General features: G+C 36.7%; 2 protein-coding genes and 2 pseudogenes across 3 annotated transcripts; 1 reads left to right on the top strand and 3 right to left on the bottom strand.

Annotated features, from left to right (window-relative positions):
* Positions 1-947: 947 nt before the first annotated feature.
* On the bottom strand, positions 948-3833 carry LOC141830011 (uncharacterized). Its single transcript, XM_074717481.1, has 2 exons — positions 2858-3833; positions 948-1134 (listed from the first exon to the last, which is right to left on the bottom strand). The coding sequence occupies exons 1-2, from the start codon at positions 3809-3811 to the stop codon at positions 1090-1092; spliced, it is 999 nt and encodes a 332-aa protein (XP_074573582.1). The 5' UTR covers positions 3812-3833; the 3' UTR covers positions 948-1089.
* A 2617-nt stretch (positions 3834-6450) lies between these two features.
* Positions 6451-25077, bottom strand: LOC141829847 (zinc transporter 8-like; annotated as a pseudogene).
* On the top strand, positions 8765-11833 carry LOC141829629 (uncharacterized). Of its 2 annotated transcripts, none has more exons than XM_074717145.1 (6): positions 8765-9256; positions 9359-9471; positions 9928-10092; positions 10183-10322; positions 11137-11229; positions 11325-11833. In XM_074717145.1, the coding sequence occupies exons 1-6, from the start codon at positions 8926-8928 to the stop codon at positions 11482-11484; spliced, it is 1002 nt and encodes a 333-aa protein (XP_074573246.1). In that variant the 5' UTR covers positions 8765-8925; the 3' UTR covers positions 11485-11833. The 2 variants fall into 2 exon arrangements, with proteins under 2 accessions (XP_074573246.1, XP_074573247.1); XM_074717146.1 differs by having other exon boundaries at positions 8768-9121.
* Positions 12849-15750, bottom strand: LOC141830000 (uncharacterized; annotated as a pseudogene).
* Positions 25078-25092: the final 15 nt, after the last annotated feature.

The following is a 25092-nucleotide window of genomic DNA, read 5'->3' as shown; positions in this document are numbered from 1 at the left end:
GCTAAAAAGAAAAGCAAAGAAAAAAAATTATTATTTTTATTTTTGTCGATTTAATATTTAGATTTTATGTTTCTTTAATTATCGTTCTTTGAAGGGCAAAATAGATAATAACAAAACATAGACGGAATTAATTTTTTATTCCCTTTTTCCATTTCTGAAATTAATGTTTTTCTTTAATCTCTTTTCTCAACACCAAGCCGCTCTCTACTCTCTTTCCTTTTTTTTTTAATAATTCGTATCTTCAAACTTCATACGATTAATCGATTAATTTTGAAAATAGACAATTTTTAACTAATTCATAACATAATTTATGACACTTAAAGATCGACCACCTTTAGAATTGATGAAAAAAATATGCTTAGAATTGGCACAAGAATTAGTGAGTGAGTGCGATGAAATAAAAAAAGAAAAGAAGATATTTGACATAAAAAATCCATTCTACAGTGTCTCTTTTAAAGATATGAAAAACTCAAAAATTCACATTTAGTAATAATGATGTGTGAAAGAGTAAGTTGAGTTTGAGTTTTTGTACAGGAATGAAAGCTTTGGGAATGCTTCCAGTTTCAGCAATCAAAAAGAACTATTGTCAATCTTTCCCTTGAAAAGTTACTTAATTGATATATTTCTAGAACAAAATAAATAGATATTAGACCTTTCAACTAACCCTGTTTCTTGTTCATGATTTCATCCGCACAGGTTTCAGAAAGGAAAGTAGCATCTAGAAGGAAGAATGAAAATTTTATTTTTGGTGATCTAGATATCCTGTTTTTAAGATCCAACTAATTCAAGGTAAATAAAAAAGCTCAGATGAATCATAACGGACGACTCAACATCATAACTCCCCAGATATAATATGCTCTAGGTGAGATTTAAATCATAACTCCCCAGATCTTACCATCGCATGCTACTAGGTGAGATTTAATGATAATCTTGTTCCATATCTAAAAGCAACATGAAATAAGTATATTGCACAATCGAAAATATACATAAATAAGAGTAGGTCATAAATTCTAGAACTAAAGAACATAGAAGAGAATTGAAAAGACAATAAAATATACCAATAAGTTACCATTTGGTACATGAAGATTCTCAGTCCAATTCCATTCTGCTTCGAAACTCCGAAAGCTGGTTTTCCTGGAAAAAATGAAAACCTTTCAACAAAGGGCATCTCCATCAAAAGATGTCTATGCTAACCACATGTAGCAGGAAGTTAATGTGGAAAAAAAAGATCAAAAAACAGACAGGCATCTGTCACTGCACAAAGAATTTAGGTCAAAATTAAGGAAACTGCAAAGGCAACAGGTTACCCGAAAATAACAAAGTTTCACAATCCCAAAGAGTTGGATTGAAGACATAACCTGCTACTACCATTTTCCTCTAGAAACACTTGAAGAAAAAGCATACAGATTGCTGCTTCTATTCAGATCAGGTTATCAATGATAACTGTATTGCTTGTGGATAGATTACCTCCATATCCTACAGGTGATCTCAATCACCTATTTTCTGGAAGTAAATCTTTTGTTCGATTCCACTATTCAAAAATTGGTGTTTTGTATTTGTTGTGGATAAGATACACACACTTCCTTTACTATTGAACTCAATCATCTTTTGCAGAAGCCAAATCATCTTCTCAGTATCACTATGAAAAAATTTAAGCTACTACCAAAGCCTCATAGTGACCATAAAAGTGATATCAATCTCTTCTAGATAACCGTCTGTCCGATCCAGATATCCTCATCCGTCATCAGATCTATTATTATTACAAGTAAATCATCATCAAGCTGTGTTTAACTATTGGAGGTCTAGACATGAATCTCATCCCCATTTAGCTTTATGCAAGATTATATGAGCAATAGTATTCAAATTATTAAATTATTTTCCATTTCATTGACTTGTTTTTTTTTTCTTTTTTGGTTGCCCTAGTCTTCGGATAACCAATCAACATATTCTGAAACTACCAAACTTGAATTGTTAGGTATAATCATTGTTTTTTTTTTTACAAAATATAAGCTACTAATAATGATCTCCTCAAGGATCATGTCAACTAGTTAATTTGCACTATAAAATCATACTAAAACTTAAAGAAGTTTGCTGAAGATGGTAGTTAAGGTCTATAATTCATCTGCTTAACAAAAAGGTAAAATCTTAGTCTGACTGAAATATGAGATAAGCATTAATCATACTTTTTATCACATGAATGGAAAGAGTAAATACACAAATCTAACTGAAAATTTTGCCTGAAATCAAAGAGGCTCGAGCACATAAAAAAGAGAACAAATAAGACCTGCTGAAGAAATCTAACTGACAAATCTGTCTGAAAGGACTGAGGCTCAAGCACATAAAAGAGAACAAATAAGACTTGCTCAAGAAATCTAACTGAAAATTTTGCCTGAAAGGAGAAAGGCTCAAGCACAAAACAAGAAAACAAATAAGACCTGCTCAATAAATCTAACTGAAAAATCTGCCTGAAAGTAGAAAGGCTCAAGCACATGAAAAGAGAACAAATAAGACCTGCCCAAGAACCTTCACTGAATTCTCCTCAACAAGACTAGCAAAACTTTACAATTTAAGAAGTACGTTTGCGTATAAAGATTCCAATTTTGTTGTTTACTGTTGACATCAAGTGTTAATTTGCACTATAAAGTCATAGATAAAACTTAAACACAAACTGTTGAGGATATTAGTTAAGATCAATGGTTCATTTGCTTGAGATAAAGTTAAGATCTATAGTTTGACTGAGCTACGAGTTAAGCATTAACTCGCAAGTAGTTGTATATGGCAATAGCAACAAGAATCAAACTGAGAAGCCTGCCTGAAAGAAAAGCTCAAGTTTATGAAAAGAGAATCCGAATACAACCTGCACAAGAATCTTAGCTGAACTCTCCTCCACGAGCCTTGCCAAACTTTCCAGTTTAAGCAGCCTCCTTCCATACAAATCTTCCAATTCCGATGTGTACTGCGAGGCCACAGGTCCTACAAGCCTCCCCAATCTTTCGACAGAGAAGCCTTCTGTAGACAATTCCAGCATCTGCTGCTCTCTTGCAAAATGCCCGAGATGGTTCGAGCTCTCCCCTTCTCTCTTGCTTCCATCCTCGGATCCCCTTTGGCAAGGCATCCATGGCAAAGGAGATTCCGACGAGAACGAACCATACTGCGCCCTAAATGCCGGGCCTAAATTCACAATATATAGAGATCTAGGCTCGAGGATTCCTCTGCTCGGCCGGAGCGCGAATGCCCTGTACTCGTGGGTATGGACCGCTTGATTCCTAGTGGCGGAGGAGGAGGACAAAAGGAGGAAAACGGAAGGGCGATGGAGGAGATCCGGAGATCCAATAGGTGGTCCAGTCGGAGCGTCTTCTGCGCCGTTGACGTGGTGGGCTAGGGTTCCAAAGAGGGAGAGAGAGACAGCGCGCTCCCTCATCGAGGGGCGTAGAGGAGATCGACGGCGCCCGGAAAACCACCCGAGCAAGGAGCCATCGGGGTGGCCAGAGGACGCAGCGGCGCGTCGAAGGGACGGCAGATGGAGGCGTCCGAGCGCGTCGTAGAAGGAGCAAGGTGAAGGGAGGCAGAGGTGGCCAGTGACTATAGCGGACACAGAGGAGTCGGAGGCCGCGCCGGAGTCCGCAGAGGAATCTTCGTCGCGGGGGTCGGGAGCGGGGAGGTGGCTGACGCGGCCGAAGAGGAGACCGTCGACGTCGCCAGGGGCAGACGTCAAACGCTGGATGATGGAGGAGAGGGCGGGGCCGGAGATCGATATCTTCGAGATCGGCAGCTGACCATCGCCGTCGGTGGCCGCGGGGGAGGCGGCCATGGCGATCGACGAAGAGTAATTACATCGGCGATCGCAGCGGAAGTGTAGAACACATAGAAATGTTGCAATTTATCATAAATAAATTCAAAAGAGTTTTTTATTTATTATCAAAATAATATTCCATTTCGCTTTAGTATATTTTAATTATTTAAAATTATTAATAATTATAATATAAATATTTTAATCAATACTAATAATATTATATTATATTAATTATAATTTATAATTATTAATATATAGACACATTCATATAATATGTTGTTGCTAATAGATCTTTATGAGTATGTTTGATTCAAACTATCATATATAATTTTGGTTATGCGATTACTTGGTAATCACATAATCAAGATTATGAGGTATAAAATATAACTTAATACTGTTTGGTTCAATTTATTTATTTGAAAAAAATAAAACATAACCAATTTAATGTTTACTATATTACCCTTAATTCAAATAAATTAAATTAAATTAATAATATTAATATTAATATTAATGACATTAATAATGAAAATAAATTAATAATATATCAAAAAATAAATATAATTCATTTATAATTTTTTAAATTTTAAAATAAATTTATATATTTTAATAAAATAATTTATTAAAATAATTATTTTAATAAAATAATTTATTAAATTAATAAATATAATTCATTAATATTATTTTTTAAATTTAAAATAAATTTATATATATTTAAACAAATAATTAATTAAAATAATTATTTTAATAGAATAATTTATTAAATTAATAAATATAATTTATTAATTTTATTTTATTAAAATAATTATTTTAACAAAATTAATTTATTAAAATTATTCAAAAAAATTTATTAATTTTATTTTTTAAAATTTAACATAAATTTATATATTTTTAACAAAATAATTCATTAAAATAATTATTTTAATAAAAAAAATTTATTAAATTAATAAATATAATTTGATAATTTTATTTTTTAAAATTTAAAATAAATTTATATATAATTTTAAAAATAATTCATTAAAAAACTATTTTAATAAAATAATTTATAAATTAATAAATATAATTCAATAATTTTATTTTAATAAAATAATTCATTAAAATTTATTTTATATCTAATTTATTAAATTAATAAACACCATTTATTAATTTTTTTTAAAAATTTAACATTAATTTATATATATTTTAAATAAAATAATTCATTAAAATAATTATTTTAATATATTAATACATTAAATTAATAAATATAATTCATTAATTTTATTTTTTAAAATTTAAAATAAATTTATATATTTAAAAAATTAAATCATTAAAATAGTTATTTTAATAAAATAATTTATTAAATTAAAAAATATTATTCGTTGTATTTATTTTAATAAAATAATGTATTAAAATAATTATTTTAATAAAATAATTTATTAAATTAATAAATATTATTATTAATATATTTTTTAAAATTTAACATATATTTATATATATTTTAATAAAATAATTTATTAAATTAACTATTTTTATAAAATAATTTATTAAATTAATAAATATAATTCATTATTTTATTTTTTAAAATTTAAAATAAACTATTTTTTAAAATTTATAAAAATTTAAATTAAAATTTATTAAATTACTTAACTCGATTTCAAATAGATTTTACAATACATTTCAATTAACTGAGTTTTAAAATTAAAGGGTAATCATGGAAAAAAATTTCATTAACTTTAGGAATGGTAGAAAATCTTAGGCTATCAAGGTAATCACATTCTCGGGTTATAATTTATTTACTGATGTAGCAGTAATATTGTATTATTTGGGAATCGATCATAACCTGAACCAAACAAGGTTATAGTTGATAACTTTGAACAGATAACCAAGGTTATCAATGATAACCCCTAGCCAAACACCCTTATTGGTTGTCTCAATCCCTTGTATGTGCTACTATTGTTAAAGATAAAATCCGCATGACTTATCTTCTTTCAAATAGTAAGGAATAGTTAAAATGATGATTTTACCTTTTTATTATCAATACTAATAATATTACGGTATAATAGTTATAATTATAAATGTTACAATATAAATATATATTTTATTTTTAATTAATATTAATCATTATTATTATATCATAATAACTATAAATTATAAATGTTATGATATTACATGTTATTCTTGATAATATCGATCAATATTATAAAAATATTTTTCCTTTTGGTTTGATGTGTAGTGAAGCATTGTCCACAAGCAATGATTTGAAGAGGAGGCAGAAGCTTCTAAACGATCTTTTCGCTGAGATTTGATTGCTTATTTTTTATTTATTTTAATTGATATTAATAATTAATTTAACTCAATTAATTATGAGAATGATCGATTTTATTTTACAAAAACTTCCTATCATTTAATGTTAAGAGTGATCGGTTCGATCTCATTAAAATTTTTTATGCGATCGGACTTAGACGATCACAGTTGGAAGAATAGAACAGATAAAAATATTGCAATGTATCATAAACACACTTAATTTATGATTATTTTGCAAAGCATTTTATCATCTAAAATTACAAATTAATACATAAATTACTCGCTGAATCAATTAAGAAACGATTGTGAAAAAAAAAGCAAAAGAGTTTTTTTTCATTTATTATTAAAATAACATTTCATTTGACTTTAATATATTATTACGCCCATTTGGCGAGAAATGACATTAATCCTGCGCCCAGTAACAAGGTAAGATTGATCAAGACCTGAAACTTTCCGTTGCTCTGCACTTTAGGGTTACTAAAATCAGCAGCGAGAAGATCCATTAGGGCCATGTAGATCAAAATTCCAGCGGCTACAGAATCTAGTATTCCTTGAGCGATCAATGATGATGGACTATTCTCTTTGTAGACGGACGATATTCCAATGCCTATCACAACTACTGCCGGAGTTGTGAGAGAAAAGAAGAGCCCCATCGTTATCATCGATCTCAATTTGAGTCTCGCCTGCGTATGTATGTACGATGAAATATAGCGTGGATTAATATTGTCTCCTTAAAATTGTAATAGAAAATAATAAAACACAATTAATAGCAATATACTTTTTGCACGATTCAGTCAAGAATTAGATGTCAAGTCATAATGTGTAAGGTAAGCAGTTCGCTATTTGATTATACAGGTGTACCTGAACAATGGATGCTCCGAGCCCCATGCCCTCAAGGAGCTTTAGATACACCCCAATGAAATTCCTATAATCACGGAATGTACTAGAATTTCCAGCTCCAGAACCTGACCATTAATTATTTTTAAAAAAATTTAATATAATTTGAAAAATGAATCTATGGCAAGTGATACTGTCACTGGCAAGGTATTTTCGCCGCCAAAGTCATTGTTAGCGATGAAGAATTCCGGCCTACTCCTCCATTTTTTCTCCTCCTCCTTCCTCTCTTCGCCTCCGGCGAATGTGACTTTGGCGGCGAAGAAGAGGATACGAAGGCGGCCGGCGTCCCTCTCACTTAAGATCGTAGCTGTCTTTTCCATCCTCGTCTGCGGCGCTGCCGGCGTCCTCGTTCCCGCGCTCGGCAAGTGGATCCCGGCGCTCCGCCCTGAGAACAGCCCGTTCTTCGTCGTCAAGTCCTTCGCCGCCGGCGTCATCCTCGCCACCGCCTTCATCCACATCCTTCCCGAAGCCTTCGAGCGCCTCTCGTCGCCCTGCCTCGATCCGATCCCCTGGCAGAGCTTCCCTTTCGCTGGATTTGCCGCGATGATGGCCGCCATCGGAACCTTAATGATCGATACGATTGCCACCGGGTATTTCACCCGACAGCACACCCGCGGGCAAGCGGCAGCGGCGGCGGAATCGATCCCCGCGGGCGAGGTGGAGAGAGAGGCCACCGACATCGATGTGGATACGGAGGTGATGATGTATCACGCGCATACCCATCCGACGAGTGGACATTCGCATGTCGTCGGCACAGCGGATGACGAGGCATCGAATCACCGCGAAAGGAAGCTCTGCTAGGGGATCAGATCGAGGCAGGGCGACGAGAGGCGCTCGAAGGCTTCGGGAAGGATGTGGATGAAGGCGGTGGCGAGGATGACGCCGGCGGCGAAGGACCTGATGACGAAGAACGTGTTCTCAGGGCGGAGCGCCGGGATCCACTTGCCGAGCGCGGGAACGAGGACGCCGGCAGCGCAGACGAGGATGGAAAAGACAGCTACGATCTTAAGTGAGAGGGACGCCGGCCGCCTTCGTATCCTCTTCTTCGCCGCCAAAGTCACATTCGCCGGAGGCGAAGAGAGGAAGGAGGAGGAGAAAAAAGTGGAGGAGTAGGCCGGAATTCTTCATCGCTAACAATGACTTTGGCGGCGAAAATACCTTGCCAGTGACCGTATCACTTGCCATAGATTTATAGGAAAATATCAACATCGCAATTCGGTTATGTGACGCTGGTTATGTGACGCTGCGAGGTTCGCTTTTGCCGCTCCTGATCGCAGGGGCTCGGGCATCTCGGAGGCGGAGCTTGTCGTAATGCCCAAAAAACCTGGCGCTGGCGTGTGTGATAGGAATGGGCAACTTCTCACACGTCGACGGCAAGAGCAAACGCGATCCCCATGCCACCGCCTTCGCCGCGTCTATCGTGTTGCCGAAGACCGCCACGACCGCTAACGGCACCAGTGCGGTCCCCACTGTGCAGGCCACGCCGGCGAACAGCGCCGACGCCGCTTCCACCAACGCCACTAGCCCAACCGTATAGACCTGCCACGCCGCCAGCCCCACACAACCACGTAGACATGCCAATCTACATTGCTTCTCTTTGTTAAATGAGATTAATGGAAAAATCTAGAAGTTGGAGTTTCAACCCACACACAAAAAGTCGATCACTGGGGTCCACACGATGTAGATCGACCCACCAATGTGGCCGGCTCACCTCTGTATATTTAGCCCAACTTCTAGATTCTTCAGCTATGCTTAAAACAGCTGCTCTTATTGGTCAGGTGGAAGCGTGCATCTTATTTGTGATCACAGTGTGTAATACACTGGCAAAATATCTCTTTTCCAGTATATTTGCATTCTACCAGTTGTATGACCTACAAAGTAATGATCATCTGTGAATATTGACTCATGTCTTGTTATAGGCTTTGTTACTTGTTGCTGCTGAAGATGAAGCTTTCATGTCACTGAATCGTGATATGGATGTACGGTCGGTGTGGAATGAAAGGGAAGTTGCAACTGATCAATTTACTGGTCAATTAGAAGTTGATTGTGTGGAAGATATTTCCTTGGCTGGAAAGAGCATATCTGGGTGGTTAAATGAGTTGGATGTGATAGCAAAACAAGTTGAAGCAGAGTTAATTTCCAGAGACATAGGTTGCCATCTACTTGAAGTCTTGGAGGCTGTTAATTTTGTTCTCTTTGAATCAAGAAGTTTCAAAAGATTTCCTGTACTAGTAGATTCAAAATTTTCATACTTGCATATGGTGCTTAGCACTGGATGTGGGAGCAGTAAGTCTTTTCTAGCACTCACTCTGCAAGAAATGATCAACCTTCAATATTATAGCAAATGTTTTCAGCTCATACTGACGTGGAATCTTCTTGTGTCAACAGATATAATGTTCAGTGTTGTATATGTTGAAGTATGTCAAAGGCTTGGTGTTAACATTGTGGGCTCTAAGGTTGGGGAAGATTTTCTGATTTGGCCACAATCAGGAAATTCAGTGGTGCGTTTTTCTCTTTTCTATTTTTATATATTTGAAGGCAACCAAAATTTATATTTCACTTATTTGAAGGTAGCTGAGACTGTATGCTTGTAGCAAAGAAAATACATGGCACTCATTTGTTTCAGTTGTTCACTCTTTGATTGTTTCTTTAGAGATGAGGAACTAACAAGTTTTTAGGGCCACAACTTTATTTTGATTTCTTTCTACATTCATCTGGTATGGATACCAGCTTTTGACAGACTACTCTCTTTAGTCTGTAAATATTCATTCTTTGATTATTCTTCACCATCTACCATAAGTGACGAACCTCTGATATCTTTTTCGCTTTGTTAGTATCCATCCTTACATGGTTTCCATGTCAAAAACTTAGCCTAAGGCTGAAGCTATTTTCCTGTGATTCACTAGTATCTGCTACTTGAATGCTTTATTCCTCATACTTTTTCCCTTCTTTTATAGGAACTTTTCAGTATTGCTTCTGGACGTAGCCTGTTTGCTACCATCAATGGCAAATGTGTCAAGGATCCGAGATCCATGGCTTCTGAAATGGACAGCAACTCAGTTTCAAGACTTGATATTGCCACTAAGAGAGATATTATTGGCATTGCTCTAGCTAATTTGATTGTATGCATCTACATAAATAGTAGAACATACTTACACATGATGAGCGTTTTGGTTTCTTTATGATCCTACCATATGCCTTGCCATTTGCAGAGATTTTATTGGAAACGGGCTTCAAAGGCAAATCACGGCCTGATGTTAACTTCTCCACTTAAACCCGTTTATCCTGGAACTAACAAAGCTGGCATGGGAGGAATTTTGAATATTCCACTGTTGCGGCCCCAGGACCTCAGGTATATTCTATATTTCCATCATATTTGTTAGTCATGATGATCTCTAAAGACATTCTTATTCCTTAGCACTTCATAGGGTCGTAATCCAGCTGAGCCAAGTCTTCTGACCAATTTCAAACTTATTTCTGTGTGTTACTGAGCTCGTTCAAATTTTTTTTATTAAAAGTCTTATTGAGTTAAACTTGTAATCGACTTAAAATTTATTTAAGACAATTATCTAATAAATAAATGAGCTTTTACTAAAGAGTATTGAATTTGTTCATGAACATCCTCTTTTTTACAGCCCTAGCACTTCATTTTATTGAAAATCCAATATATTGTCTCATGAAGCTCATTGAAAAATTACAATTATCTTGGGCACATTGGTACAAATTATTGTATGTACAAGGCTACACTGGTGATCTGAATGAACTTGTTCCTTGGTATTTCCCAGAAAAAGGAACAACAGATCATGCTGTAAAGTAGGCCTATTGATCCCTTTTATAGGATTTGAACACTAACTTTCAACTAGCTATTTAACACATCTACTGGGTGGTTCATTAATGTTGTTGCTTCGATATAACAATCAAACTATCATGTTTCCTCCTGTCTGGAGTTCATGCTTTTGCCTGTTCCCTTTTTATGTTCGTGTTATGGCTCTCCAATGGCCATTTATTTGCCAATATCATGAATCTACTCCATGATCTCCTAAATTATGTGTTCAGGATGTGCCCCCTTATTTTCAATTTTCCCCGTATATCCCAATTCTACATTTCATGCTAGAAACTAGCAAGAAGCATCACTTGCCACTGACTTGTTCTCCGCAAATCATAAGGTTGGCCATCATGGCTTCCGAACGGCTACTGATACTGCAGCCTGGCAATTGGACTTTACGAAGAGATCACGGTATGCTTCTGTACTACAGCAGGTAATGAATGAATCTAGCTTGTGCCTGAATCCTTGCTTCTTGTAAATGTATCTATCATGTAGTAGCATCTCCAACAATCCTCATATTTTTGATAGGAGGTATGCTGAGGCAGTTCAAGAACTCAGCATTTGCATGGCTTTCGCGCCAGAGGAAGAGGCGGAGATCCTGGAACCATTCGTGGAGAAGCTGCACCTTCTGCGCCTTCTATCATCCTGGGAGTGTTTGGATCAATCTGGCTCGGTTCCAATCTCTTGATACACCGCGCAAAACATGAAGCTGTCTGAAAGCCCTGTTATAGGAGGCTATAGGGAACAAAGTGATTCTTACTCGAGAAGGGTTAACTGTTCCAACTATGCAGGAAATGAAACTTTTCCAAGCTGATCACTCGTGATCCCATGTCGCTGCCAATGCAAATGGAGTGATAATGAGACACGAATATCTATCAGTTTCTGTGTCTGGAATGTTTCATTTGATCATTGTAAAATTATTCAGATCCCTTATGAGGTGGATCTGGAATTGCTAGGCCATAGCATCGTGAAGTTGGAATATATGTGGTCCAATCCGAGCTTAAGTTATGGGTCTCCTAATTTAGATGGACATGACTAAACCCTTTGTGTTTGTGTAGTGTAGAGGAGGAGAAAAATGAGAGTTTTAAGGGAAGTAATGTGCTAAAAAGAAAAGCAAAGAAAAAAAATATTAATTTTATTTTTATCGATTTAATATTTTGATTTTATGTTTCTTTAATTATCGTTCTTTGAAGGGCAAAATAGATAATAATAAACATAGACGGAATTAATTTTTTATTCCCTTTTTCCATTTCTGAAATTAATGTTTTTAGCATTTTTTTTCTTTAATCTCTTTTCTCAACACCAAGCCGCTCTCTATCTCTTTCTTTTTTTTTAATAATTCATATCTTCAAACTTCATACGATTAATGGATTAATTTTGAAAATAGACAATTTTCTAAATAATTCATAACATAATTTATGACACTTAAAGATCGACCACCTTATTGATGAAAAAATATGCTTAGAATTGGCACAAGAATTAGTGAGTGAGTGCGATGAAATAAAAAAAGATATTCGACATAAAAAATCCATTCTACAGTGTCTCTTTTAAAGATATGAAAAAACTCAAAAATTCACATTTAGTAATAATTATGTGTAAAAGAGTAAGTTGAGTTTGAATTTTTGTGCAGGAATGAAAGCTTTGGGAATGCTTCCAGTTTTAGCAATCAAAAAGAACTATTGTCAATCTTTCCCTTGACAAGTTACTAAAATGATATATTTCTAGAACAAAATAAATAGATATTAGACCTTTCAACTAACCCTGTTTCTTGTTCATGATTTCATCCGCACAGGTTTCAGAAAGGAAAGTAGCAGCTAGAAGGAAGAATGAAAATTTTATTTTTGGTGATCTAGATATCCCGTTTTTAAGATCCAACTAATTCAAGGTAAATAAAAAGGCACAGATGAATCATAACGGATGACTCAACATCATAACTCCCCAAATGTAATATGCTCTAGGTGAGATTTAAATTCTCATTGTATAGAAAGTCCGTCTCATTTCTTACCATCGCATCGTAATACTAGGAACAAGAAGAATGATAATCTTGTTCCATGTCTAAAAGCAACATGAAATAAGTATATTGCACAATCGAAAATATACATAAATAAGAGTAGGTCATAAATTCTAGAACTAAAGAACATAGAAGAGAATTGAAAAGACAATAAAATATACCAATAAGTTACCATTTGGTACATGAAGATTCTCAGTCCAATTCCATTCTGCTTCGAAACTCCGAAAGCTGGTTTTCCTGGAAAAAATGAAAACCTTTCAACAAAAGGCATCTCCATCAAAAGATGTCTATGCTAACCACATGTAGCAGAAAGTTAATGTGGGAAAAAAAAGATCAAAAAACAGACAGGCATCTGTCACTGCACAAAGAATTCAGGTCAAAATTAAGGAAACTGCAAAGGCAACAGGTTACCCGAAAATAACAAAGTTTCACAATCCCAAAGAGTTGGATTGAAGACATAAACCTGCTACTACCATTTTCCTCTAGAAACACTTGAAGAAAAAGCATACAGATTGCTGCTTTTATTCAGATCAGGTTATCAATGATAACTGTATTGCTTGTGGATAGATTACCTCCATATCCTACAGGTGATCTCAATCACCTATTTTCTGGAAGTAAATCTTTTGTTCGATTCCACTATTCAAAAATTGGTGTTTTGTATTTGTTGTGGATAAGATACACACACTTCCTTTACTATTGAACTCAATCATCTTTTGCAGAAGCCAAATCATCTTCTCAGTATCACTATGAAAAAATTTAAGCTACTACCAAAGCCTCATAGTGACCATAAAAGTGATATCAATCTCTTCTAGATTACCGTCTGTCCGATCCAGATATCCTCATCCGTCATCAGATCTATTATTATTACAAGTAAATCATCATCAAGCTGTGTTTAACTATTGGAGGTCTAGACATGAATCTCATCCCCATTTAGCTTTATGCAAGATTATATGAGCAATAGTATTCAAATTATTAAATTATTTTCCATTTCATTGACTTGTTTTTTTTTTCTTTTGGTTGCCCTAGTCTTCGGATAACCAATCAACATATTCTGAAACTACCAAACTTGAATTGTTAGGTATAATCATTGCTTTTTTTTTTTACAAAATATAAGCTACTAATAATGATCTCCTCAAGGATCATGTCAACTAGTTAATTTGCACTATAAAATCATACTAAAACTTAAAGAAGTTTGCTGAAGATAGTAGTTAAGGTCTATAATTCATCTGCTTAACAAAAAGGTAAAATCTTAGTCTGACTGAAATATGAGATAAGCATTAATCATACTTTTTATCACATGAATGGAAAGAGTAAATACACAAATCTAACTGAAAATTTTGCCTGAAATCAAAGAGGCTCGAGCACATAAAAAAGAGAACAAATAAGACCTGCTGAAGAAATCTAACTGACAAATCTGTCTGAAAGGACTGAGGCTCAAGCACATAAAAGAGAACAAATAAGACTTGCTCAAGAAATCTAACTGAAAATTTTGCCTGAAAGGAGAAAGGCTCAAGCACAAAACAAGAAAACAAATAAGACCTGCTCAATAAATCTAACTGAAAAATCTGCCTGAAAGTAGAAAGGCTCATGCACATGAAAAGAGAACAAATAAGACCTGCCCAAGAACCTTCACTGAATTCTCCTCAACAAGACTAGCAAAACTTTACAATTTAAGAAGTACAGTTGCGTATAAAGATTCCAATTTTGTTGTTTACTGTTGACATCAAGTGTTAATTTGCACTATAAAGTCATAGATAAAACTTAAACACAAACTGTTGAGGATATTAGTTAAGATCAATGGTTCATTTGCTTGAGATAAAGTTAAGATCTATAGTTTGACTGAGCTAAGAGTTAAGCATTAACTCGCAAGTAATTGTATATGGCAATAGCGACTAGCAACAAGAATCAAACTGAGAAGCCTGCCTGAAAGAAAAGCTCAAGTTTATGAAAAGAGAATACGAATACAACCTGCACAAGAATCTTAGCTGAACTCTCCTCCACGAGCCTTGCCAAACTTTCCAGTTTAAGCAGCCTCCTTCCATACAAATCTTCCAATTCCGATGTGTACTGCGAGGCCACAGGTCCTACAAGCCTCCCCAATCTTTCGACAGAGAAGCCTTCTGTAGACAATTCCAGCATCTGCTGCTCTCTTGCAAAATGCCCGAGATGGTTCGAGCTCTCCCTTCTCTCTTGCTTCCATCCTCGGATCCCCTTTGGCAAGGCATCCATGGCAAAGGAGATTCCGACGAGAACGAACCATACTGCGCCCTAAATGCCGGGCCTAAATTCACAATATATAGAGATCTAGGCTCGAGGATTCCTCTGCTCGGCCGGAGCGCGAATGCCCTGTACTCGTGGGTATGGACCGCTTGATTCCTAGTGGCGGAGGAGGAGGACAAAAGGAGGAAAACGGAAGGGCGATGGAGGAGATCCGGAGATCCAATAGGTGGTCCAGTCGGAGCGTCTTCTGCGCCGTTGACGTGGTGGGCTAGGGTTCCAAAGAGGGAGAGAGAGACAGCGCGCTCCCTCATTGAGGGGCGTAGAGGGGATCGACGGCGCCCGGAAAACCACCCGAGCAAGGAGCCATCGGGGTGGCCAGAGGACGCAGCGGCGCGTCGAAGGGACGGCAGATGGAGGCGTCCGAGCGCGTCGTAGAAGGAGCAAGGTGAAGGGAGGCAGAGGTGGCCAGTGACTATAGCGGACACAGAGGAGTCGGAGGCCGCGCCGGAGTCCGCAGAGGAATCTTCGTCGCGGGGGTCGGGAGCGGGGAGGTGGCTGACGCGGCCGAAGAGGAGACCGTCGACGTCGCCAGGGGCAGACGTCAAACGCTGGATGATGGAGGAGAGGGCGGGGCCGGAGATCGATATCTTCGAGATCGGCAGCTGACCATCGCCGTCGGTGGCCGCGGGGGAGGCGGCCATGGCGATCGACGAAGAGTAATTACATCGGCGATCGCAGCGGAAGTGTAGAACACATAGAAATGTTGCAATTTATCATAAATAAATTCAAAAGAGTTTTTTATTTATTATCAAAATAATATTCCATTTCGCTTTAGTATATTTTAATTATTTAAAATCATTAATAATTATAATATAAATATTTTAATCAATACTAATAATATTATATTATATTAATTATAATTTATAATTATTAATATATAGACACATTCATGTAATATGTTGTTGCTAATAGATCTTATGTTGAATTCTAACGGTGATGAAAATATCTTATTGGTTGTTTCAATCCTCTGTAAGTGCTACTATTGCTAAAGATAGTTGGGTGGGTCGGTCATCTCCAAAAATAATCAATAGGGCTAATTAGTATTTATCATCATTTTTTTTATAATTTTCAGTTAGTCTCATGGACTCAATCCCTGGGGGTAACCGGTTCGGTCCCATGGAAGTTTCCCATCGACCACCAGGGTAAATCGAGAAGCGTATATGGCGGCCAATCCAGATGCCCAGCATTCAGGATTTATCATCATTACTATTGCTAAAGATATAATTCACCTTATTTATCTCCATTCAAATAGTAAAGGATAGTTAAAATGATGATTTTACCTTTTTATTATCAATACTAATAATATTACGGTATAATAGTTGTAATTATAAATATTATAATATAAATATTTTATTTTTAATTAATATTAATTATTATTATATCATAGTAATTATAAATTATAAATGTTATGATATTACATGTTATTCTTGATAATATTGATCAATATTATAAAAATATTTTTCCTTTTTTTTATGAAAGTAAAATATATATCATCAAAAAAAAAAAACAAATAAGCACAGGTGTAGAGGGGAACCAATGACGTTATCTCATGTCATGTCTGACGAACTGTCAGATCTGAATAAGTGTCATGACCAAAACATATATGTGCTCTCATGTGTACCAACAATATCCATGTGTCTCATCCACTATCTATCTAACATGCAGGTATCCTGCCCAAAAACAATCTGTCATGTCGTAACTCACTGCTCCTCACTGCGTAGTCGATGTCGCGGTCTCGATTTGCACTCCATCATCCATCCTCTCCAACTGCCAACACACGTCATCAGAATCGAGCCTCTATGTCCAGCCGCAGCGCAATACCAGTAATCAGCACTAGATGACAGCTCCATCGGCTCCGCAATCCACTAGTGGCCACCTAGGCCCACCATTGGCATCAGCACCACCAGGCTCTCCCACCTCTAGTGCAACACCAATTGTCAGCACCAGATGACAGCTCCATCGGCTCCGCAACTATTCACCAATGGCCACCTGGATCCACCATCGGCAGTAGCACCACCAAGCTCTCCTGCCTCCAGAAATGGAATTGCACACTTTTAGCAAGTGACCAGCTATCAACGGATTTGATGTGTCTTTACCGTAGCCGTTTCTACGGACTAGATGAGTCAATTCTGGTGGACTCATTCACCCTCAAAGGCTTTTTGGCAAAACCCCAGCCCTCAACGGATTTGATGTGTCTTTACCGTAGCCGTTACTACAAATTAGATGAGCCAAACTGTCTCATTCACCCTCTTAAGGCTTTTTGGCAAAGCCTCAACCGTTAACGGATTTGGGGCGTCTTTACCACAAACCGTTTGCTGTGGACTAGATGGATCATATGTGGTGGATCCATTCACCCAAAAAAATATTTATTTTTAGGTATAGTGTAGGAAATGCACGTATGATGCCATGTATGTAATACAGTAATGAGAAATCTATACATAATGCAATGTGTATGCATGAGTATGCCCATATGTATGCATGATAACATGTGTCATATCCCCCCACCTCCACGTTTGTGTCTATCATCTAATTGCAGGTGAGGTTAGAGAGAGGAGTATGTACACAAAATGTCCACCCAACTATGATCCTCTATGGCTCTATCCCTATCTCAGCCCCTTGTCTCAGCTCGCGATCCGTGTAGACACCCAGAGTCTGGTATACATGTGTCTGTACTTGCCTGAATAGCGCCTCCTCATCCAGTCGTCTCCCCTCGTGCACCAAAGCATTCCTAGCACTCCACACGTGGTGTACTAGGGCTGCCATAGCCACGTGACACACAGAGGAAGAAATAGAGGTTCTCCTGTATAACCGTCTAAAGGTACGTAGCATGCTCCGAAATGTAGTCATCACTGGTCGCATATGATGTCGTGCACATATCCGCCCCCACAGTCGACCTGTAGTGCCACACTGGAAAAAGAGATGCCCCAATGTCTCCTCCGCCTGACAGCAAAAAACACATTGACGATCCGGTATGTAGTCCTGCCTAGCTCGTACTGGTAGCCGCCCGCGCGCCAGTAGCCACAGAATGAAAGCATGGCTCGGCTGGATGGAGGAATGCCATACCGTCCGTACCCATGGCTACGGTAGTCGGGCACCCCTGAAATGATCATATGCACATGCTACCCCTCTAGGTTGCTGAAACCATCCTGATAATAACTGCTCTGTTGCTGTTGGACTACCCGCAGTCACAAGGATATCATCGCGAATGTGTAGGATCTGCTTAATAAGCGGTGAATTACTGTGTCTAGCCGTCCAGCCCCATATCCCAGTCCTCTGTAAGCACGTGTGATTGACCCACCTGATCCAGAGTGTGTCTTGCTTGTCTTGGAGTCTCCATATAACCTTTGCTAGTAAGGCACGGTTCCAGGAACTCAAGTCCCTCAAGCTAAGAATGTCCTCTCTCCTAGGTCGGCACAGCTCAGTCCATGCAATCGGCGGCCGCGGTGTAGTCCACATGAAAGTTCTGCAAATCCTGTATATACGGTCCACAACCCCACTGGGTATCGGCAACACTGACATCCAGTAGCACTCCACCCCTGAAGCACTGATGCCACCAACTGTGCCTTCCCAGCATAAGACAGTGTCGTCTTTGGCCAAGAAGTGATTTGTCTACTCAAAGCATCCAACGGTGTAGTGTAATCCGAGATCCGTAGCTTTTGAGAGGCAATGGGGATACCCAAGTATCTGAATGACATCTCCCCCAGCTGGAAACTAGTGAGCTGTAATAGTTGATGGCTCGTCTGCTCGTCAATCCCTGCCATGTAGATGCATGATTTGGCCAGATTGGCCGTGAGTCCCGCCATGTGGGCAAATCTTTGCAGACAACCAACTATCTGAGCGACTGATGAAACATCTAGCAGCAGATCATCTGCGTACATCATGTGGGCTATTTGCAGGCTCTCACACATAGGATAGAAGTGAAAATCTAATCTCGTTGTACAGCATGCTAGTGATCCGGACAAGTACTTCATGCATACAGATATGAGGAGAGGGGATCTCCCCTATCGCAGCCCTCGCGCTCCCTAAAAAAAACCATATGCGATCAAGAACTTAGATGATCACAGTTGGTGTGTAGTGAAGCATTGTCCACAAGCAATGATTTGAAGAGTAGGTGAAAGCTTCTAAGCGATCTTTTCGTTCAGATTTGGTTGCTTATTTTTTATTTATTTTAATTGATATTAATAATTTAATTTAACTCAATTAATTATAAGAACGATGGATTTTATTTTACAAAAATTTTCTATCATTTAATGTTAAGAGTGATCGGTTTGATCTCACGAAAATTTTTTAGCGATCAAGGACTTAGATGATCACAGTTGAAGAGTAGAACAGATAAAAAAATTACAATGTATCATAAACACCCTTAATTAATGATTATTTTGTAAAGTATTTTACCATCTAAAATTATAAATTAATAATAAATTACTCGCTGAATCAATTGGAAAAATGATTGCGAAAAGAAAATCAAAAGAGCTTTTTTTTATTTATTATTAAAATAACATTTCATTTGACTTTAGTATATTATTAAGCCCACTTTATTTTCTTTTCGTTTTGTTTAGTATAACACTTCGTTTATTTCTAAGCCCACTTGGTAAGAAGTGACATCAATTTTGCTCCTAGTAGCAAGGCAAAATTGATCATGACCTAAAGCTTTCCGCTACTCTGCACTTTAGGATTCTTAAAATCAGCAGCGAGGAGATCCACAAGGGTCATGTAGATCAAAATTCCAGCGGCTACCACTATAAAAATAATCACAAATATCGATGAATTTACAACTGTATTATAATTGATCACTATTTTAGCGATCGATTTAATTAACGATCGATTACAATTCGATCGTTGTATTAGCGATGGAATTATAATCGGTGGTTATGTAGCGACAGAAGTTAAAATTCGATCGCTAATTAGCAATGGAAATTAAATATCGATCGCTAAAACAACGATTGAATTTATATTAAGTCGCTAATTTTAAAGTTGGATGGTACATGTAAAATTTTAGCAAACGTTAGTGACTGAACCAAAATTCGATCGCTAAATAGCAATTGAAACGTAGTTCGATCGGTAAATATTAGAGACCGAAACGTAATTCGGTCGCTAAGATTCGCTAAAATTCTCTAAGTACTATCAAACTTTAAAATTAACGACCCAATATAAATTCGGTCACTATTTTAGTGATCGATATTTGATTTTCATCGCTAATTAGCAACTGAATTTTAATTTCCGCCGCTAAATAGCGACTGATTATAATTCGATCGCTAAATTAGTGATCGATTTAAATTTGATCGCTAAATTAGCGATCGATTTAAATTCGATCGCTAAATAGCGACTGAAGTTAAAAATTAGTCGCTAAAACAATGACCGATTATAATTCAATCGTTAAATAGCGACTAAAGTTAAAAATTGATCGCTAAAACAGCGATCGATTATAATAAAAATATTAAAATGTATCATAAACACACTTAATTAATGATTATTTTGCAAAGCATTTTACCACCTAAAATTACAAATTAATACATAAATTACTCACTGAATCAATTGGGAAACGATTGCGAAAAGAAAATTAAAAGAGCTTTTCTTTTCGTTTATTATTAAAATAACACTTCATTTGACTTTAACATATTATTAAGCCCACTTTATTTTCTTTTCGTTTCGTTTAGTATAACACTTCGTTTATTTCTAAGCCCACTTGGCAAAAAGTGACATCAATCCTGCTCCCAGTAGCAAGGCAAAATTGATCATGACATGAAGCTTTCCGCTACTCTGCACTTTAGGGTTCATAAAATCAACAGCGAGGAGATCCACAAGGGTCACGTAAATCAAAATTTCAGCGGCTACCACTACAAAAATAATCACAAATAACGATAAATTTAACAACCGTATTATAATCGATCACTATTTTAGCGATCGATTTTTAATTTCGATCACTATTTTAGCGATCGAATTTAATTAGCGATCGATTATAATTTGGTCGCTGTATTAGCGATGAAATTATAATCGGTTGCTATGTAGCGACGGAAGTTAAAATTCAATCGCTAATTAGCAATGAAAATCAAATATCGATCGTTAAAATAGTGACCGAATTTATATTAAATCACTAATTTTAAAATTGAACGGTACATGGAGAATTTTAGCAAACGTTAGTGACTGAACCGAGATTCGATTGCTAAATAGCAACCGAAATGTAATTCGGTCGGTAAATATTAGCGATCGAACTACGTTTCGATCGTTAAGGTTCGCTAAAATTCTCCAAGTACCATCCAACTCTAAAATTAGTGACCCAATATAAATTCGGTCATTATTTTAACGATCGATATTTGATTTTCGTCGCTAATTAGCGATTGAATTTTAACTTCCGTCGCTAAATAGCGACTGATTATAATTCAGTCGTTAAATTAACGATCAATTTTAAATCGATCGCTAATTTAGCAATCGAAATTAAAAAATAGTCACTAAAACAACGACCGATTATAATTCGATCGCTAAATAGCGATCGAAGTTAAAAATTGATAGCTAAAATAACGACCAATTGTAATAAAAATATTACAATGTATTATAAACACCCTTAATTAATTATTATTTTGCAAAGCATTTTACCATCTAAAATTACAAATTAATAAATAAATTACTCGCTGAATCAATTGGGAAACGATTGCGAAAAGAAAATCAAAAGAGCTTTTCTTTTTGTTTATTATTAAAATAACACTTCATTTGACCTTAGTATATTATTAATCCCACTTCGTTTTCTTTTCGCTTTGTTTAGTATAACACTTCGTTTATTTCTAAGCCCACTTGGCAAGAAGTGACATCAATTCTGCTCCCAGTAGCAAGGCAAAATTGATCATGACCTAAAGCTTTCCGCTACTTTGCACTTTAGGATTCATAAAATCAGCAGCGAGTAGATCCACAAGGGCCATGTAGATCAAAATTCCAGCGGCTACCACTATAAAAATAATCACAAATAACGATGAATTTAACAACCATATTATAATCGATCGCTATTTTAGCGATCAATTTTTAATTTCGATCGCTATTTAGCGATCGATTATAATTCAGTCGTTGTATTAGCAATGGAATTATAATCGATCGCTATGTAGCGACGGAAATTAAAATTCGGTCGCTAATTAACAATGGAAATCAAATATCGGTCACTAAAATAGCGATTGAATTTATATTGAGTCGCTAATTTTAAAGTTGGATGGTACATGGAGAATTTTAGCGAACCTTAGTGACTGAACCGAGATTCGATCGCTAAATAGCAACCGAAACGTAGTTTGGTCGGTAAATATTAGCTAAAATTCTTCAAGTACGTTTCGATCGCTAAGGTTCACTAAAATTCTTCAAGTACCATCCAACTCAAAAAATTAGCAACCCAACATAAATCGATCACTGTTTTTGTGATCGATATTTGATTTTCGTCAGTAATTAACGACTAAATTTTAACTTCCGTCGCTAAATAGCGATTGATTATAATTCGGTCGCTAAATTAGCGATCGATTTAAATTTGATCGCTAAATAGCGATCGAAGGTAAAAATTGGTCGCTAAAACAGTGATCGATTATAATTCGGTCGCTAAATAGTGATCGAAGTTAAAAATTGGTCGCTAAAATAGCGATCGATTATAATTCGATCGCTAAATCCACCGTTCTTTATGGTTATTTTTGTAGTGCAAGAACTAGATGTCAGGTCATAATGTGTAAGGAAGGCAACTCGCTATTTGATTATACAGGTAACTAACAATTCATAGCTTAGATTTGAACAATGTGTACCTGAACAATGCATCCTCCGAGTCTCATGCCCTTGAGGAACTGTTGAAAAATTAGGGCAACCAAGAGAGGTTTTAGGGTTGATGGAGCATCAGATACACCTAATGAAATTCCTATGATCACGGAATGTACTAGAATTCCCAGCACCAGAACCTGACCGTTAATTAATTTTTTAAAAATCAAATTATTAAATAAGGTATAGAAATAATATAATTTGAAAAATGAATGTGACACCTGAGAGATGATTTGATGGCAAATTAGTTGCGGCATCGATGATTACTCATCTGCTGTACCTACGACATGCGAATGCCCATGCGTCGCATGGGTATGCACGTGATACACCATCCCCCCACATCCACATCAATGTCGGTGGCCCCTTTCTCCTCCTTTCCCGCGACGATCGATTTCGCCGCCGCCATCGCTCGTCCGCGGGTGTGTTCTCGGGTGAAGTACCCGATGGCAATCGTGTCGATCATTAGCGTCTTGATTGTGGCCACCATTGCCGTGAATCCGGCGAAGGGGAAGGATCGAATCGAGGCAGGGCGAGGAGAGGTGCTCGAAGGCATTGGAAAGGATGTGGATGAAGGCGGTGGCGAGGATGATGCCGGCGGTGAAGGACTTGACGACGAAGAACGGGTTGTTCTCGAGACGGAGCGCCGAGATCCACTTGCCGAGCGCGGGGACGAGGACGTCGACTGCACCGCAAACGAGGATGGAGAAGGCAACCGAAACGTAGCTCAGTCGGTAAATATTAGCGATCGAAACGTAGTTCGATCGCTAAGGTTCGCTAAAATTCTCCAAGTACCGTCCAACTCTAAAATTAGCGATCCAATATAAATTCGATCATTATTTTAGCGACCGATACTTGATTTTCGTCGTAAATTAGTGATTGAATTTTAACTTCTATCGCTAAATAGCGACTGATTATAATTCAGTCGCTAAATTAGCGACTGATTTTAAATCGATCACTAATTTAGCAACCGAAGTAAAAATTAGTCACTAAAACAGCGACCGATTATAATTCGATCGCTAAATAGCGATCGAAGTTAAAAATTGATCGTTAAAATAGCGATCGATTATAATAAAAATATTACAATGTATTATAAACACCCTTAATTAATGATTATTTTGCAAAGCATTTTACCATCTAAAATTACAAATTAATACATAAATTATTCGCTGAATCAATTGGAAAACGATTGCGAAAAGAAAATCAAAAGAGCTTTTCTTTTCGTTTATTATTAAAATAACACTTCATTTGACTTTAGTATATTATTAAGTCCACTTCGTTTTCTTTTCGTTTCATTTAGTATAACACTTCGTTTATGTCTAAGCCCACTTGGCAAGAAGTGACATCAATTCTGCTTCCAGTAGTAAGGCAAAATTGATCATGACCTGAAGCTTTCCGCTACTCTGCACTTTAGGGTTCATAAAATCAGCAGCAAGGAGATCCACAAGGACTATGTAGATCAAAATTTCAGCGGCTACCACTATAAAAATAATCACAAATAACGATGAATTTAACGATCATATTATAATCGATCGCTATTTTAGCGATCGATTTTTAATTTCGATCGCTATGTAGCAACGGAAGTTAAAATTCGGTCGCTAATTAGCAATGGAAATCAAATATTGGTCGCTAAAACAGTAACCGAATTTATATTGAGTAGCTAATTTTAAAGTTAGACGGTACATGGAGAATTTTAGCGAACCTTAGTGACTAAACCGAGATTCGATCGCTAAATAGCAACCGAAACGTAGTTCGATCGGTAAATATTAGCGATCGAAACGTAGTTCGATTGCTAAGGTTCGCTAAAATTCTTCAAGTATCGTCCAACTCTAAAATTAGCGACCCAACATAAATTCGATCGCTGTTTTAGCGATCGATATTTGATTTTTGTCGGTAATTAATGACTAAATTTTAACTTCTGTCGCTAAATAGCGACTGATTATAATTCGATCGGTAAATTAGCAATCGATTTAAATTCGATCGCTAAATAGCAATCAAAGTTAAAAATTGATTGCTAAAACAGCGACCGATTATAATTCGGTCGCTAAATAGCGATCGAAGTTAAAAATTAATCACTAAAATGGCGATCGATTATAATTCGATCGCTAAATCCACCGTTCTTTATGATTATTTTTGTAGTACAAGAATTAGATGTCAGGTCATAATGTGCAAGGTAGGGGACTCGCTATTTGATTATACAGGTAACTAACAATTCATAGCTTAGATTTGAAC

The sequence above is a fragment of the Curcuma longa genome, chromosome 5, assembly GCF_044706935.1.
Source record: "Curcuma longa cultivar G26 ecotype Majalengka, Jawa Barat chromosome 5, ITB_CL_G26_1.1, whole genome shotgun sequence".
NCBI lineage: Eukaryota > Viridiplantae > Streptophyta > Magnoliopsida > Zingiberales > Zingiberaceae > Curcuma > Curcuma longa.
The sequence above is the reverse complement of the archived record's forward strand: the minus strand, read 5'-3'. Positions and strand labels throughout refer to the sequence as shown.